The 18,714-nt window shown below is 40.2% G+C and overlaps 1 protein-coding gene across 1 annotated transcript; it reads left to right on the top strand.

The window, feature by feature from the left end:
* The first annotated feature begins 1,971 nt into the window (after positions 1-1,971).
* Positions 1,972-14,378, top strand: th (tyrosine hydroxylase). The gene is made up of 13 exons (XM_061822090.1): positions 1,972-2,111; positions 2,604-2,807; positions 2,912-3,086; positions 5,454-5,542; positions 5,649-5,716; positions 5,826-5,876; positions 6,891-7,036; positions 7,117-7,252; positions 9,636-9,705; positions 12,526-12,582; positions 12,675-12,770; positions 12,862-12,995; positions 13,703-14,378. The coding sequence occupies exons 1-13, from the start codon at positions 2,028-2,030 to the stop codon at positions 13,860-13,862; spliced, it is 1,470 nt and encodes a 489-aa protein (XP_061678074.1). The 5' UTR covers positions 1,972-2,027; the 3' UTR covers positions 13,863-14,378.
* Positions 14,379-18,714: the final 4,336 nt, after the last annotated feature.

The raw sequence follows: 18,714 nt of genomic DNA, 5'->3' as shown, positions 1-18,714 counted from the left end.
AACTCCACATTGCTTTGTCTTTCATAAAAAAGCACTTTCAACAAAAGGTCAAGATAATGATAAAGGAAACCATGAATATCTCCCCAGTAGGTAATTCAATTAAATTTTTCACCCTAAAACTTTACTCATGTATACAAAGTTAACTATCTTCTGGAGATTTAAAGAAGCATTTCAATATTCATATTCTGACGACACTCAATTTGTTCTGTTACTATTCCATCAATGAAGTTCATGGGCTTTTTTGTATAGGTTTTAGATAGATAAAACAACAAAAGTTCAGTCTTTGGTGTGTTATATTCTATAGGAATATTGAAATACGTGTAAAAGTACAATTTATGTGAAATCAGCCATCTTTAGGAGCTTTATACTGATCTCTCCTAATATTACACTGCGGTGGGGGTTACATCCATATTGAATTAGTTAGCACTGACTCAACAATGCAGTTCCCTTCCAGAAAGTTACTATAACTCCAATAAAGTGGAAATGCAAAGTCCGTCCATTTCTTGTGACTCGTTTTATATACCAGTTACCAGATTTCTATTTTAAGAATATCTCTCATTCTCTACACCAGAAAGGGGGGCAGGGTTGTCATATGCCTGAGGGAACAGCCGTGCTCTCATGCATTTTGAGCCGCTTGTCTTAGATTAGACCAGAAGCATCTGAGCCTGAGTCCCACTTGGCTCCACTGCACCCTTGCAAGGTTGCAGCCCAGGTAGCATTTGACCAGAGGTCCGCAGATAATCTTTTTACCTTTGCTTGCCTATGGGCAAGGTACATCACTTTGCAATCACGTTAAGCAGCTAAGTTCTCAGCCAATCGGCTACAAAACCATGTGATGTTCTGGCTACTGAGGTAAGACAGAGACAAACCTAAACAGGGGGTGTATGAGTGTGTTTTAGCCCCCCCTTACAATGAAATCTAATTTTTAGGAGCTGCACAGATTGGATTGACCTGATAAAGTGACTACATTTTCCACATTTAACTTCCCCCTACCTCACCCACCCACTCCCAAATCGAACATTTAGGCCTGAAGTAGACTTTGATTATTCTGTGCCTATTTGTTATTCCTAATTGTGCATGGGATAGTAAAAAAAAAGTTGCCAGTATTTCTACTAAAAACTAGTGCATCCCTGTCCATGTCTTATAATAATAATAATAATAATAATAATAATAATAATGGCACGGTGGAGCAGCTGCAAAACATTGGCCTCACAGTTCTGAGGTCCAGAGTTCAATGCCGGCGCAATCCTGTGTGGAGTTTCCATGTTCTCCCCGTGCCTGGGTGGGTTTTCTCCGGGCACACTGGTTTCCTCCCACATCCCAAAAACATGCAACATTATTTGGACACTCTTAATTTCCTCTAGGTGTGATTGTCTCTATGTGCCCGGGGATTGGCTGGCAACCAGTTGTGGGTGTACCCTGGCTCCTGCACATTGACCGCTGGGATAGGCTCCAGCACTCCCGTGACCCTTGTGAGGATAAGAGGCTAAGAAAATAGATGGATGTTATATTTTGAACCACACCTGTCATGCAAAAATAGATAGATAGATCGATAGATAGATAGATAGATAGATAGATAGATAGATAGATAGATAGATAGATAGATATAGATAGATAGATAGATAGATATAGATAGATAGATAGATAGATAGATAGATATAGATAGATAGATAGATAGATAGATAAAAACTTGAGTTTAACTGTTTGAATGTAAATAAAATTGACCTATTTAGTTTAATAAAGAAACACTTTAACATTTAAGATCTACAAATAGAACATGTTTATTCGCAAATATCTTGGAGGCGTGTTGAGTGATAGCAATAGAAGTGACCTTAGTTTGACGTCAGAAACGGCAAACAAATGAGAGTATAAAAAGAAGGACGCATCTGTCTGGGGTGGAAAACAAACACGGCGAAAGACGCACTCAGACGCAGACTTACTTGTACCGCCTCACCTCAGTTTGACAAAAAAAAAAAAAAAAAGAGAGAGAGAGAGAGAAAGAAGAAGCCAAGAGAAACCCTGACAAGATGCCACATTCTAGCAGCTCCACGTCCTCGTCTAAGAGCATCCGCAGAGCAGCATCCGAGCTCGAAAGGTCGGACTCCATCACGGTAGGAAAGACAAACTATTGAAACATTCTAAAATATTTGTGCAAGGATGATTATTTGCGCGCTGTCAGTGATCGCTATACACAAGAAGTGGGGGAAAAGAGAGAGCAAATAATCAAATAAACCTGGATGCATATTTTTCAAAACCTCAAGAATATTCATATTTATAGCTGTGTTCTTGTAGTGTTTTAGTTAGGTGCGTTTGTTTTTAGTTCAAATCACTACCAATATTTAAATATCCTTTTCACCGTGAAGTTAAAAGGGGATCTTAAGGATCACTTACCTCACTCATGGGTGTTATCTCACCTTATTTTTTTTTCCTTCTTCCTATTAAGTATAACTGCACGCCGCAAAAGCAGACTTTTGGCCATTCGGAGAAGTTTGCCATTTTTTTCTGCACCTGAGTATTTAATATTCACTGTGATTTCAAAATTGGAATCACCACGCTTGATTCGTGGAGGTTCGCATATAGCGTTGAATTTTGTTTTGGTTCAGTCACAACGCTTCCCGGGAAGAAGGCAGAGCTTGATCGATGACGCACGGAAGGAACGCGAAGCTGCCGCCGCTGCAGCCGAGTCGGCTGAGGCCAGCGAGCAAATCGTGTTCGAAGAGGACGACGGAAGAGCCCTCGTCAACCTTTTTTTCACTTTAGCCAGCAACAAGACGCCTGTGCTCTCAAGGACTCTCAAAGTCTTCGAGGTAGTTTGCGCGCCGCCAAATACTGTAATGCGTTTTCTAAATACTGCCATGCGTGATTGGGAGAGCTTTGCCTCCGTGTGTTTCATTGCCTCCGTGTGTTTCAGACTTTTGAAGCGAAGATCCATCATCTGGAAACACGGCCGTGCCGAAAGCCCAAAGACTGCCTGCACAGCCTAGAATATTTTGTCCGCTGTGAGGTACACCTCTCGGACGTCAGTACTCTCATCAGCTCCATTAAAAGAAATGCAGAAGACGTCAGGACCACCAAGGAAGTCAAATGTAAGCATTTCCTCCGATTGTATAAGACAACAAACATTTATATAATCTGCTCTATTAAAAAAAAATAATAATTAACTGATTAAAAATTGAGACAACGCCGGCAATATTTTCACTTTATGCCAACAATTCCGAGATGAGAAGAAAAAGTGTTTGTTATTTTCTGTTTACACAAGCGCCACCAGAGTTGTCCCCAAAGTCCACCCTTCGGTTTCAAGCCCACTTATTTTCCTTTAAATTTTTTCATCTTGGAGCATTCTTGATGTCGCAGAGTTGTATGCTTTTTAGACTTTTTTTTTCACATCCACGACTCGTATATAGGTCACTTTAATTAGCCAATGTAATTGAACCAAAAGGTGTTTGACTGATGACAGATGGTTTTAGCATATACTGAGTACTGTACTGTGTTTGATAAAATTCTAATTACTATTTATATCAATAATCATTACTTTCTTTCTTGTATTCTCTAGGTTGAAGGGTTTTTTTTTTGAAAGAGAAAGTGTACACAATATTTTCTCAAATAGCATTTCAAATTCAAATACAGACTCAAATAATGTAATATGTGGTCATTTCCAAAACACCCAATTTTATGGTAACCGACTGCTTTAAAGAATACTTTATTTCAAGTAATAAAATCTACTGAACTTGATATTTTGCAATAGTCATAATTTTAATAATTCTTCATCCTTTTTGTTGTAGAACAGACGTTTAAATTGATCCCTTATGTCTTTGGATGTTGCACATATCGCACGTGCCTCATGAGGACAGAAGAATATCCTGTAGTGAATTGTTAAATGTTCAAAGTTTTACTACAGTATGGGATAAAGCAGCACACAGCAGATTTTTAGAGTAAAAGAAAATAACTAAATAAGATAAAAATGATGTGTTTGAAAGACAGGGATGTTTTGGTTGAGGTAGTGGTTGTGAGCTCATTGAAGTGCATTTAGATCATGCACAGCTCTGCTTTTGGTTGGAATGACACATTACACACTTTGTGAAACAACTTTAATAAATTGTTTAGTATTGCTCCTTTCACTTAATCTCTCAATGAAGCAGCAGCATCAACTCTTGATTCGGAAGTGAAAGTGATGGCAGTGCGCTGCATACAGTAGATGGAAATGGTATCCACAGTCCTACATGAATGCCAATGTTTTGTCATTTAAAAAATGAGACCAAGATTTGTCATTTCAAAACGTTTTCCCACCATAACCTTTGTCTATAACATGTACAACGCAATGTAAAAAAACTTGTTTTTTTTTTTTTTTGGGGGGGGGGTCTAAAGATTAATGATCTGGTATGACATTCAAACTCACATTCATGGGTGTCATATGTATGGCATATGCCACCAGATACATTTCAGATGCTCTAGGAGGCTGTCTATGACTTCTTTTTTCAAATAGAATCCTAAAAGTTTTTGATTAGCTGACTTCTATTTCAAGATGTTCATAATTTTTCCACCTCATTTAAAGCCGCAGTTGCAGTTGTTGAGTTTGTGCCAAACAAACCTTGTGGAAATATGGACAAAATTGTTCAACATTCATGGTTGGTGATAATCAGCAGCTTTTTAAAGGAGTGATAATGGTGTGCTGACCCTCATTTAATATGAGACAGAATGCGAATTATGTGGTTAATTTTGAACACGTCCACCTTCTAGTTATGTGAATGGGCACACTTGTGAAATGCAACTACACAATTTCAGTCCTTTATTCTGACTTTCTTTCTCAAAAAGATGAACAAATCAATTGCATTTAACAAGTTAAAGGTCACGTTAATGATGATTCATCCTGGTCTCTTTTTTTCACCAAAACCTAGCATTTCAACACGGGTGTGTAGACTTACTACTGATAAATGTTTTGTGGGTGAAGCAATGGTAGCATAGAGGCAAGGATATCTCCAGGGAATTTGGTCCCAGAGCTTTATTGCCAGAAATTGAAAATGTGATTTTATTGGGCTCCCTTCACTCGTGGGCTCTTAGAATTGCAACTGAAAAGTTCAGACGCAAAAGCAGATTTATATACTATATACATCAAAGAATTTACAGAAACAACAAAAATGGATATATCTGCTTTTGCATCTGAACTCTTCAATCCCCCCCAACAACCCCCCTCCCCCTGTGGTGGTGGCCTTGGATCACGGGTACCAGGAATAATCCTGGCAATGGTTATTCAAGGTGATTTACTTCCCTCTCTGAGAGTCAAACTGGGGTATAATGCACTGCCCACAAGAATAATGCTGCTTTAAACTGTCAAGTTTGTACCAGCCAGAACCACAACATTGTCTCTTATTTGCTCTCTATTCACATTGCTTCATTGTACATGTCCACATTAAATAGCAATATTTAACTTGACTGATTCTGACCTTTTCTTCCAGTTCACTGGTTTCCAAAGAAAATAGCAGACTTGGACAAATGCCACCATTTGGTCACCAAATTTGATCCAGACTTTGATCATGATCATCCTGTAAGTCAAGACCTTGCATGACAAATACGGGGAAAAAAACGACTGTTCTTAATGCCATTGGCCAAGAAAATGAAATCAGTGCTTATGATGAATTCGATTTAAATAGGGCTTCACAGACCCAGTCTACAGACAGAGAAGGAAAATGATTGGCGACATTGCCTTTGGATACAGACAGTAAGAGATGCCTACTGAATAGTTGACTGCATACTGTCCAGACAGCCATTAAATATATATGAGCCGTAAATGTTGCTGCTGATCAAAGTCTACATTTGTCAATCCGCAGTGGACAGCCGATTCCCAGAGTGGAATATACAGACGAGGAAATTGGCACGTGGTGAGCATTGCTGTATATTCTTATTCAAAATCCAAGATACTGTACTGTAAAAGGCATGAAAGTCACAAGAGGGTCACTCGTAAATGTTCTCATGACGTTCCTGTTGTTTTGTTTTTTTCCACTCACTGCCCGCAGAGTGTGATACTGTGACTGCGGACTGATGAGTCTTTCATGGCTACTTTGATACATTATTTTCAGATGAATGACACTATCAAAGCAGTCCATTAGAGTCGGCAGCCTGTAATTTGAGCAGATTTTTCAGACATGGAGTTCATTTTCGGCTCAGTTCAAGCCAAGTTCAGGCAACATGCTTGGAGTTGAGACGTATGAACTTGACAAGGGTTCCAAAACAATAATTCCAAAAGAAGTAAAGTGGCAGCAAACCTGTAGACTTACTTAACTTTGACTGAAGTGAGCAGGATGCATTTATAAAAATACAACTTTTTATGACCTTTTTGTCACAAAAGTACTCTTTATTTCTTTACCCTTAAAAAGCCCTAACATATACTGAAATGGGATAGATTTTTTTTCAGTAGAAACAAATGGACTTACACCCATGTCCAATTAAAAGCATGAAATCTTGAATAACTGAAAATAAATGACAACATATCAACATGTCAGTATGTGTTTCTATATTGTGTTGGATGTGAATCAGAAAACAATCTCATTTTGTCATTTTAATGAAATCTTTGCAAAGAGAAGGACAGACAGAGTGGTTAGTTACTTCATCCCATTTCTGAGGGAAACGGAAGAGCCACGCAATGTTAAAACTCAAATGGGAGGGAGTCAAGGAAAAAGGGATTCTTCACACACACTTGTCTTGTTCTTGAAGGAACAGAGACACTTGCTAGACTTGCACTAACAAGAGGTACATTAGAAAAGGCCACACAAGAACAAAGAATTATTGCAATAATACAAATCACAGAAAAATGATGGGATAATATCCTAATAGAATATAAAAAATATTTAGTCATATCAGTATGAAGCCATCACTCAATTCATCATTTCCTGCAGGAGGGAAGTCTACACAACACTGAGGGACTTGTACTCCACCCATGCCTGCACTGAGTACCTTGAGTCCTTCCATCACCTTGAAAGGCATTGTGGGTACAGTCCAAACAACATTCCTCAGCTGGAAGATGTGTCTCGCTTCCTTAAAGGTAAAATACCTGATCATTTAAAGATACATTGCAGAGGTGAGACAATATGTGATGAGCACACTTATCTCCTAAACACACAGAACGCACCGGGTTCCTGTTGCGCCCAGTGGCAGGTCTCCTCTCAGCTAGAGATTTCCTGGCCAGTTTGGCATTCCGCGTGTTTCAGTGCACCCAGTACATCCGTCATGGTTCCGCTCCAATGCATTCCCCAGAGCCGTGAGTACTGAATACAGTAACAATCACCAGCCCCTTCATTTTCACACATAAGAACTCCAATGCAATCTCACAACAGCTGTATTCACATTTCTAGACAAGAAAAGAAATGCATTTTATTGATGAACACAACAAACATGGAAGTTTATCAATGTCTACACTGGGTTACAAAATAATTTTTATTAAAAGTCATCTATGTTTTTATAAGCAGATTTAGGGTGATTATGCTTTGCTGATATGTTTCTCTTGTTCTGGTTACATTTTCATGCCAAGCTGTGAACAGTTTATACATCAAATGTTACAAACTTGACTGACTATGAACTGAACACTAGACATTGATAAAAGTAAGTACCTGTAAATTTAATGTTATGTCATCAGTGTTCAAAATTCAGCGCATGATCCTATTTGAACAAAGAGCAAAAGTACCTGTAAATGCAAAATAAAGCCTTGGCCATAGTTCAAAATGATGCGATTAAGAAAATCCAATTGAATCATCTTTAAAATATTCCCAAGTCAATGTTAAGACAAACTGAATGTAATTTAGAACTTTGATAAGATCTGTCTCTGCACTGTGAGGAGTTCAGAAAATTATTTGGAATTGATGAAAAAGTCAATTTAAGTATGAGTAATTGGTCAGCTGATTAAAAACCACTTTCTTGCCAATCTTGGGAATGAAGAGGAAATTTAAGAAAGGCCTATAGTTTCTTAAATGGAAGTGTGCAACGGTCTCATTTCTAGAAGTAGCTCAATGGCAGTTACTTTAAGAGGTTTAGGAAACTCGTCTGACTTAAGTGAGCAATTCATTATTTGCAGCAAATCAGCAGGCGCAGTTTTGAAAAAGTCAAATGTTCAAATGTTTTTTTTGGTTAATTCAATCAAATTCCGGCATTGTAATCGAATCATTCCTGTGAAGTTCTATAGGACTGTGCACTTTCTAACCAGATGTATGATAAAAACGCCACATATTGAGTATGGCCAAAATATGTGCATGCCTGATTTTGTTATTGAACCAACATACATCACAGTATCTTCATATATATCATGTTTTAATGGATGTTAAAAAAATCCACTCTTCAAAAACAAATGTTTTGAACCAATGAAATTTTAGGCTATTGTGATTCCCCCTACCCCCTGCAAACGGCTCTTACATGCAAATTACCATTCAAAGATGGCAAAAAAACTGGTAAACAGCAAACCAGCATTAAGTGCAAAAACACTTTTTGGATGTTTTTTCACAAAAATCAAATAGTTCAAAATGTTAATATTCTACTTTGTTTGTCCCGCACGTCACTTAAAATCCTGAAATTATTAGACCTACTAACTTTGCAGCACAGTGCAGTTCACAGTTCTTTGTTAAAGTAGCCGAGGTGTGCCTCCTGTCCTACTACTTGTCCAAGCTGACATACCCATTTGCAACGTAATTACTGTTGTTAAACATGCCCATGTTTTTAGAGGAAATATTTTACCAAGTCTACAGGCATTTTAAACCAAGTGTCAATGGTTGTTGTGGAGGGAAAAAAAAACACGAAGTTATTTTAGTACTTGTACTTGTATTTGAAACTTCAGTTACCAGTGTACATTGCGTAATTCAATATTCATTTTAAACCACAAAAAGGACATTATTCATTATTGCTTGGATGCGTTTATGTTACTCGTAGTTTGTTGAATGTGTTTTAATTAACTGTGAGTTTACATTTACTGTGTTGTACTTTGTTTGCCCGAAACGCTGACTCTGAGTTGTGTGCAATATAGTAACCTCCCGATAAGTTCCATTGTATGCTATGCAAAACACAGTTAATATTATTTGGCATCTTACCAAATCTTCAATTTGGCAGTGTTTGTCTTAATTGACTCATCAGTGCTACCAAACAATCATGGCTGAAAACATCTCCAAGCCAACAAGTTACCTTCATTTTTTTTGTACATTGATGGGGAAGATCCAGTGGAAGCGCTACTAAGTGATGTCTGACATCTAGTGGTGAACGGTGCTATTACGACTAAAAACCTGATCAGGTATAGAAGAAACATGCCTACCCCCCCCCACACACACACACTCTTCTCAAATTTCCCATTTTTTTTTTTTAAATAGTCAACGGGCAACTTGGATAGAAAGTATGTGTGCCAGTCACCCATCCTTGGTCTGTAGGTACCCAGTAAGTGACTGGTGACCAGTCCAGGCTGTACCCAACCTCTTATGGAAGGTCAGCTGAATATTCAAAACTCACGTGTTATTATTAGTGTATGTAATTACAAGGGTTGTAATCTTGCATACAACTATCATATTGAGTCACACTGATTAAGTGTTAGCTATTCCCACACAAACACATTTGTTTCATTAATTCATGTACATTTTTAATGATGAAGGCCTTTTTGACTTTCCATTCAGTGACTGTGTCCATGAGCTTTTAGGCCACGTCCCTATGCTGGCAGACCGCACTTTTGCACAGTTTTCCCAGGTAAGGTATAACGATCTATCCAAATTAAGATCACAAATCATGACATTGAACAGCCACAACAAGATGATTGTTTATTATGACATATTTGCAGGCAAGTCCAAATGTAAGAGCCGTATTATAATATGCTAAAATCCAAATAATATTCAGTTATGGTAGAATTTGCAGGTAATGTTATAAAATCTGTTTATTTTTTCGGGTGTAGTCTGTTATGCTGTTTGAATCCATCACATCATAAGGGATGCTATATTTTGGTTGCCTCATTTAGCCATATAACCAAGTAAAATTGTCAGTGTCATTAAAGGTGCCATATTTTGGCAAACCAACTTTTTCAATTATTTGGGATGTAATATTGTCTCCATGGTGCCTCAGGGACTGTGAAATCCATCCGCCCATACATTTTTCTGAGCCGCTTATCCTCACGAGGGTCGCAGGAATGTGGCGCCAATCCCAGTTGTCATCAGGCAGGGGGTGGGGTACACCCTGAACTCGTTGCCAGCCAATTGCAGGTCACATAGAGATATACAACAGTCGCACTCACAATCACACCTAGGGGCAATTTAGAGTGTCCAATTAATGTAGCATGTTTTTGGGATGTGGGAGGAAACCTGGAGAAAACCCACGCAGTCACGGGGAGAACATGCAAACTCCACAGAGGCGAGGCCGGGATTCGAATCCCGGTCCTCAGAACTGTGAGGCCAACGCTCTAACCAGTTGTTCCACAGTTCCACAGGAATGTGAAATATGAATTAAAATTGTCCACACATACCTGAGTTGCAAACATTTTTTTGAGAGGCTTGAAATCAGGTCATTAAAATTTCTCAACCTTATCTACACCACTAGTGAAGATCTCCACTTTCTTCTCTGCTCTTGATCCAGCGCTGTAAACTTAACAAACAACCGTGCTTGCACAGATGGGTCTTTCACGTGGAGACAACCGTCAGAGGAAGAGGCTTAACCAAACATGGCCAAAGTACAGTGAAGAAAATAAGTGTTTAAACACCCTGCTATATTGCAAGTTCTCCCACTTAGAAATCATGGAGGGGTCTGAAATTTTCATCGTGTGTACATGTCCACTGTGAGAGAGATAATCTAAAAAGAACAATCCAGAAATCACAATGTATGATTTTTTTTAAAGATTTATTTGTGCGATACAGCTGCAAATAAGTATTTGAACACCTGAGAAAACCAATGTTAATATTTGTAACAGTAGCCTTTGTTTGCAATTACAGAGGTCAAATGTTTCCTGTCGTTGTTCACCAGGTTTGCACACACTGCAGGGGGGATTTTGGCCCACTCCTCCACACATCCATCTTCTCTAGATCAGACAATCTTCTGGTCTATTGCTGAGAAACACGGAGTTTCAGCTCCCTCCAAAAATTTTCTATTGAGTTTAGGTCTGGAGACTGGCTAGGCTATGCCAGAACCTTGATATGCTTCTGACGGAGCCACTTCTTGGTTTTCCTGGCTGTGTGCTTCGGGTCATTGTCTTGTTGAAAGACCCAAGCCACCACCCATGTTCAATGCTCTGACTGAGGGAAACAGGTTTTTCCCCAAAATCTCACAATACATGGCCGCGGTCATCCTCTCCTGATTACAGTATATTCGTCCTGTCGCATGTGCATAAAAACACCCCCAAAGCATGAGGCTACCACCCCCATGCTTCACAGTAGGGATGGTGTACTTGGGATGGAACTCATCATTCGTCTTCCTCCATATAGAGTTAGTGGAATTATGACCAAAAACTTCAATTTTGGTCTCATCTGACCACAAAACATTCTCCCACGACTCCTCTGTATCATCCAAATGGTCATTGGCAAACTTAAGACGGGCCTTGATGTGCTGGTTTAAGCAGGGGAACCTTTCGTGCCATGCATGATTTCAAACCATGACGCTATTGCCAACAGTCACCTTGGAAACAATGGTCCCAGCTCTTTTCGGTCATTGACCAAGTCCTGTCGTGTAGTCCTGGGCTGATTCCTCACCTTTCTAAGGATCATTTAGACCCCACGAGGTGATATTTGTATGGGGCTCCACTCCGATTTAGATTCACCGTCATGTTTAGCATCTTCCATTTTCTAATGATTTCTCCAACGGGGGACCTTTTTTCACCAAGGTGCTTGGCAATTTCTCTGTAGCCCTTTCCACCGTGTGCAGATCTACAATTTTGTCTCTGTTGTCTTTGGACAGCTCCTTGGTCTTGGCCATGACATGTTACAATTTTGAGTCTTACTGATTGTATGGGGTGGACAGGTGTCGTTATGTAGCTAACGACCTCACACAGGTGTATCAGATTCAGGATAATAGATGGAGTGGAGGTGGACTTTTAAAGGCGGACTAACAGGTCTTTGAGGGTCAGGATTCTAGCTGATGGACAGGTGTTCAAATACTTATTTGCAGCTGTATCACACAAATAAAGTAAATAAAAAAATCAAACATTGTGATTTCTGGATTTTTTTTTTTTTAGATTATGCCTGTCACAGTGGACATACACCTACAATGAGAATTTCAGACCCCTCTGTGATTTCTCAGTGGGAGCACTTGCAATATAGCAGGTCTGTTCAAATATTCATTTTCTTCACTGTAGATGCAAAACTGAGTCAAACAGACATAGCTGTCAAATAGGGCTTTTCTGGACCCTCATATGAAAAACCACTTTTATTCTAAGTCCATGTTATAGTCACACTATGGAGGTATACTTTGCCAAAATATGGGCATTTTAAAAAGTGTACGTTTTTCATGTGCTTGTCTTCAATTTCACTAGAGTGTATACGTGAGAAATAAAATCACTGCATAAACACATCATTTGATTCTTTTCTGCAGAATCTTGGCCTGGCATCACTTGGTGCTTCTGATGAAGATATTGAGAAACTATCCACAGTAAGACCAACAGTGCGTAAAATTGAATGCAGTAGATCAATAATTAATTGTGACTAATCATATGCACTTCTTTTGTATGTCTCCTCTGACAGCTCTACTGGTTCACTGTGGAGTATGGCTTGTGCAAACAAAATGGTGAAGTGAGGGCCTATGGTGCAGGATTACTTTCTTCTTATGGAGAACTTGTGGTAGGTTACACCCTCCTCTGTTTTTATCTTCACTTGATTCAGGATGACGCAGCAATCAAATCCACCTTGTATTCGTTTCCTTGCCTGGCAGCATTCTCTCTCCGATGAACCCGAGATAAGGGAGTTTGATCCAGAATCTGCCGCAATCCAGCCCTACCAAGACCAGACTTACCAGCCCGTCTACTTCATTTCGGAAAGTTTTTCGGATGCAAAGGAGAAATTCAGGTACTGAAGTCTTAGCTGGATGCATAACATTTGCAAAAATACACATTCAAAGAAAAGAAGAAGAGCCGGAGAAAAGAGAAAGAGAGGAGTTAGAAAGGTTACATAAGGACAAGGTCAGAAAGCAGCCATCCAACCCTGGAGGCCACAAACCTTTGTAGGTCAGCCAGAAGACAGCTGTTACTAATGTAGGCCCTCTTACCATAGCAAAATACTGCCGTTTTATTTGGCAAACACATCAAATGCTGCCCTGCAAAACAAGTAGCTTTGGTGAGTGTTTTGACAGTATTTAGTCACACTCCATGTGAAAATACCAGCAAGGGAATGGTTATCAAAACAGACTCGATATGAGGAAAAGTGCGATGAATATCATTACATAGGAGAATATTTGTGCATATTTCATTTTCTGTACACACGTGTCGCGTGCTCTCAGGCCAAGGGAAACATTTGTGCTGCACGTTTATCCACCAAACCATTTTCCAACACGTATCCGGTTCAGGGCCAAGGGTGAACTGGAGCTCATTTAAATTAGCTGACTTTAGGGCAAGCCTTCAGTCACATTCACACCTATGAACAATTTCGAGTCTTCAATTCACAAACAGAATCCTTGACTGTGAGCCAGACATGGTCCACCGTGCCTGTCTGTCTGCTGCTGCACACTGAGGATTCAAATGCTACTTGACCTTTATTTTGATGCTCGCTTTGACCAGGTCATATGTTGCTGGTATACACCGTCCCTTCTCAGTGAAGTTTGATCCATACACCAGTAGCATAGAGGTCCTGGACAACCCCTTGAAGATCCAGGGAGGCCTTGAAGGAGTGAAAGATGAACTGAAGATGCTGACAGATGCTCTCAGTGTTTTGTCTTGAAAATTCACTGTTTAACTGATTGTCCTCCTACACCATCTTGCTGTTGTTTGCTTCCTCGCTTGTCTTTGCTGTGCTCTGCAAAACTCGAAGTGGGACGTCCACTCCACTTTCATGCGGATCAGAATGAATTGTCATCCTCTCGTAACTGGCTAAAAAGACTAAAAAGAAACCATTTGAACCTCAATGTCAATATTTAAGAAGATGTTTCCAAAGATGTTCATTGCTCCTCTGGGGGTAGAGGCTATCGTGGCCATACTGTCTGTTTAAAAACAACAACAACAACAAAAAAACAAAGAAACAGTGTCGTGTTAAAAATAAAAGGATATGCAAGCCAAAAATCAAATGTATGTATATAAAAGAAGAGTATGTTTTGATTATTTTATAATCAAAAGCAGAAACATACGTATCAAATTGGGTAACTTGAGACTGCATATATTAAAATCATATAAAATTGTATCATCTGTCTGCTATATCAAAAATGCTGTATGTGAATTAAGTACTTTTGGTATTATTAATTAAAATTCCAATGTTTTTTTTCTATTTATGTGTTGCAGTGTCAATGCATGATCAAGAAAATAAAACAGACCTGTCAGATGATGAGCTCTTGATTACTGCGTCCCTAAAAATGTAAAACAATAAGATACAACGAAGTATAAGAATCCACGACTAAAATACGATTTATATTTTGTGGTTAATCTAATTTCCATCCATTCATTTTCTACACTGCGATTGGAGTCCGGTGGTAAACTGGACCTTCTGGCTTTGGGTGAGAACCTGAAGTGACTGATCATTATTTTTTTCCCACTTAGCATTATCTTACCCTCACATGTAATTGATTATTGTCATGAGCATGGCCTGGCCACTGGTAATTAGGTGGTAAGTGTGTCATCGGCATTTGCCAGTTCGTTGCATTGTCTTACTGTGTAGACACTGCTTTATAGTGCGTGAGTACGCAACCATTTTGTAGTGCTTCCCATAGTTACAGCGTGTCTGAGCCATCAAAGCCTAGTCTTGTTTTTGTTCACGTTTTCAAGTTTTGCCTCATAGTCATCAGACCTTGCTTAATGCTTTCGGACCTTGCCTCTAGTTTAGCGTTCGTGTGCCTCTTCCTTCTTGGACTGCTACACTGTGTATGACCTTGGTTTGGAATGAAACCACTCTTAATGTCATGTCCTCATCCTGGAGTCCTGCATTTGGGTCCGCCCCTGTGCCGCTGGTTCATGACAGATTGTGTTGGAAGACTGAAACTGACACACAAAGCCAGAATTAAACCCAACAGACAAAATAATTCTCATTTTTTTGAGTCAGACTTTTGGGACAGATGAAACCAATGTTAGCTTGAATCAGAAAGATCGGATGATGAAATGACAAGGAAACGATGGCACCCACCATGTGGTCACCTCGGTTTGGTGCTCCCTAGTATTACCTATATTTTTGTGTTTTTCGGTAATCTGTGAACTCAAGTACACAAGAAAAGTATTGCTAACCATCAGAGTCTTTTTTTTTCCCTCCAACAAATCGCAAAATCTCTGAGTCGCCTCCGAGTTACTCACTAGAGCAGTGACTGCGGTCTACGGAGCATGGAGGTAACAAACACGCAGGGGAATGGGGATTGGGATCCAACTTCGCAGGATTGGACACAGATTGTTGCTCCCGTCAATTCACCTCAAGAATCTATGCTCCCCTCCTAACAAAATAGACGAGCTACATCTTCTGAAAAGGACCAGCAAAGACTTTGGACGTTCCGCCGCCGTGTGCATCACCAAGGCTTGGCTGTGCGAACGTATTCCCAATAGAACTACAATGTTACCCAGCTTCCATTTCACTGGGTGGATCACATCGTGGAGCAGTCGGGCAAAACAAAAGGCAGTGGGATATTCTAGATCAACAACAAAATGGTGTACGGACGTCACCCGACTGAGGAGAAACTGCAGCCCACTTTTAGAGTCACTGCTCTTGAATTGTCAGCCATTTTACTTTCCCCATCCATTTGCGTCTTTCGTCATTGTCTGTCTACACTTTGCCCCAAGATGGCGTTAATGCAGCACTGCTAACACAAACAAGTAAAGGGGATTAAAAAACAAAAAACAAAAATGAAAAAAAAAAAACAAAACACCCAGACTCACACCTCGTTATTGCAGGAGAACTCAACAACAAACTCCCGAGATACAAGCAGTACATAGACTGTCTGACCTGGAAAATAACTGTAAAACTTTAGAGCACTGTTATACCACAGTAAATAACGCATACTGTGCCATTCCCCGGGCTGCCCTACGTTCCTCTGACCACTGCTTTATCTAATTAATACCTACATACAGGAAAGAATTTAAGTGCGCAAAGCCTTTGGTAAAATATATAAAAAAGTCGACCAATAAAGCACAATTAGAACTTCAAATCAGTTTCAACTGTACGGACTGGAGAGTCTTTGAAAATTTAGCGAGCAGTCTTGACAAGTATACGGATGCTGCTACATTACATGTCAGTTTCATTGAGGAGGTGTGTGTACCAAAATGAAACCTTTCACATGTTCAATAACAATGAGCCGTGGTTTACTGCCAAACGTAAGTAACTTTGCCAGGCTAAAGAGCTCGCATATCATAGTGGGGATTGGGCTCTGTACAATTGCACTAGAAACCAGTTGACTAAAGAAATGAAGAACCCAAAGAGGGATAATGCAGCAAAAGTGGAAAAACAGTTTGGGGCCAATGACTCTACATCAGTCTGGCACACATTACAATCACTAACCAATTACAAGTGACGATCCTCGCAAGTGGACAACAATAGTCGGCTAGCCGACGACCTGAACAGCTTTTACTGCAAGTTTGAAAAGGACACGTTCACACACCACGCCCACTATACCACTCGACTGGCCATTTCAACACATTTGACTACTATGTTGACCATCTGCAAAAGAGACGTGAAATGCGTCTTAAAACAACAAAAGATTAACAAAGCGTCGGACCCAGATCTTGTGTTCCCATCCTGCCTCAAAGTCTGCACAGACCAACTTGCTCCAGTCTTCACAAAGATCTTCAGCAGATCCTTGGAACTTTGCTAAGTACCATCCGGCATTAAACGCTCCACCATCATCCCACTCCCCAAGAAACCTGCAATCTCGGGTCTGAATGACTACAGGCTTGTTGCCTTGACATCTGTGGTCTTGAAGTCCTTTGAAAGCCTTGTGCTGGACCACCACAAGAACATCACAGATCCCCGGCTGTACCTACTTCAGTTCGCCTACCGAGCAAACAGCTCCGCAGATGATGCAGTCAACATAGGTCTGCATTTCATCTTTGAACATCATGACAGCTGTTTATGGACTTCTGTGTTCATCACCATCAACCATGAACTTCTCTCCTCCAAGCTGCTCCCGCTCACCGTCTCGCCTGCTATCGCCCAGTGGATCTAAAACTTCCCGACGGGGAGGACACATGAGGTGTGGCTAGGAGACATCACCTCATCCACATGCACCATCAGCACCGGGGCACCCCAAAGTTGTATCCTCTCCCCACTGCTCTTCTCATTCTACACAAACGACTACCCTAACCCGGCTGTCAAACGTCAAACTTCAAACAAAAAAGGTTTGCAGATGACACCACAGTCAATGGGCTCATCAAAGATGGTGAGGAGTCTGCATATTAATAGGAAGTGGACAGACTAGATCTTTGGTGTGGCTGAAACAACTTGGATCAGAACACATTAAAGACTGTTGTGATTGTAGACCTCAGGAGTAACCTTCACCACAGATGCCCCTCACACTGTCTATCTGTCTTATGTCAACCGTCAAGAGTTCCAGTTCCTTGAAATAATAATCTCACAGGACCTGAATTGGGACACAAACATCGACTCCATCCTCAAAAAAGCCCAGCAAAGGATGTACTTCCTGCAGCTTCTGAGGAAGTACAGCCTTCCATGAGAGCTGCTGAGACAATTCTACACAGCGGTCATCGAACGTGTACTGTGTACCTCCATCCCAGTCTGTTTTGGGCTGCCACAAAAAAGGAGAGACTCCGACTACAATGGACAATCAAAACCGCCGAATGGATTGTCGGCACCACCTTATTATACCCACCCTTGAGGAATTGCACACCACCTAATATAGGACAAGAGCAGGCAGGATCCTATCAGACCCTCCACATTCTGGCCTCAAGGTCTTCCAGCACCTTCCCTCGGGTAGAAGTTTTTCAACATTGCAAACCAAAACGAGCAGGCATTCTAACAGTTTCTTCCCTCTTGCAATAAAAGTCTCAAACAGCTAACAGCGACATGCTGTGAGTTTTCTAGCTTGAGTTTGTTGGCACATTCTGCTGGGACAATTGGTATTATATATTATATCTTAAAGATCCCACCACAAGTCAGTTTAAACTGCATACACTCCTTGAAGTCTTGATACCCTTTCCACAATGGTCATTGCAATGTATTATTTCTCTAATAGAAATTGTAACTGCTCTAAAGACTAGAAGACTCTGCTTCCTTTGCACAACTGAGTTAAAAAAAAAAATGTTCCCTGCCAATTGATTGTTTGTCTGCTGTCGTACTCCACATGTATGTCATAATGGGGTGGCTCCAAGTACCGGAGACAAATTCCTTCTTTACATACGTGCCAATAAAGCTGATTTTGCTTCTGCCTCTGATCTGTTTGTGAGTCAAAGGGGTTCATTTTAAATCGTGTAAAATGTGGTGGAAACAATGTTTTAGTATTTGTGCGTCAAGGCCGCAAATCATACTGGTTCAATCGTGTTTATTGATGATGTGACTGAATGAACAGGAGGAATTGTGAGGTGGAAATTGCTGAACGTCCTGCTCACGTTCAACCAAAACATATAAAACAATGCAGTTGCAAAAGCAACCC

Source organism: Syngnathoides biaculeatus, chromosome 6, assembly GCF_019802595.1.
Source record: "Syngnathoides biaculeatus isolate LvHL_M chromosome 6, ASM1980259v1, whole genome shotgun sequence".
In the NCBI taxonomy this organism is placed as follows: Eukaryota; Metazoa; Chordata; class Actinopteri; order Syngnathiformes; family Syngnathidae; genus Syngnathoides; species Syngnathoides biaculeatus.
This window is presented reverse-complemented; position numbering and strand designations above follow the sequence as displayed.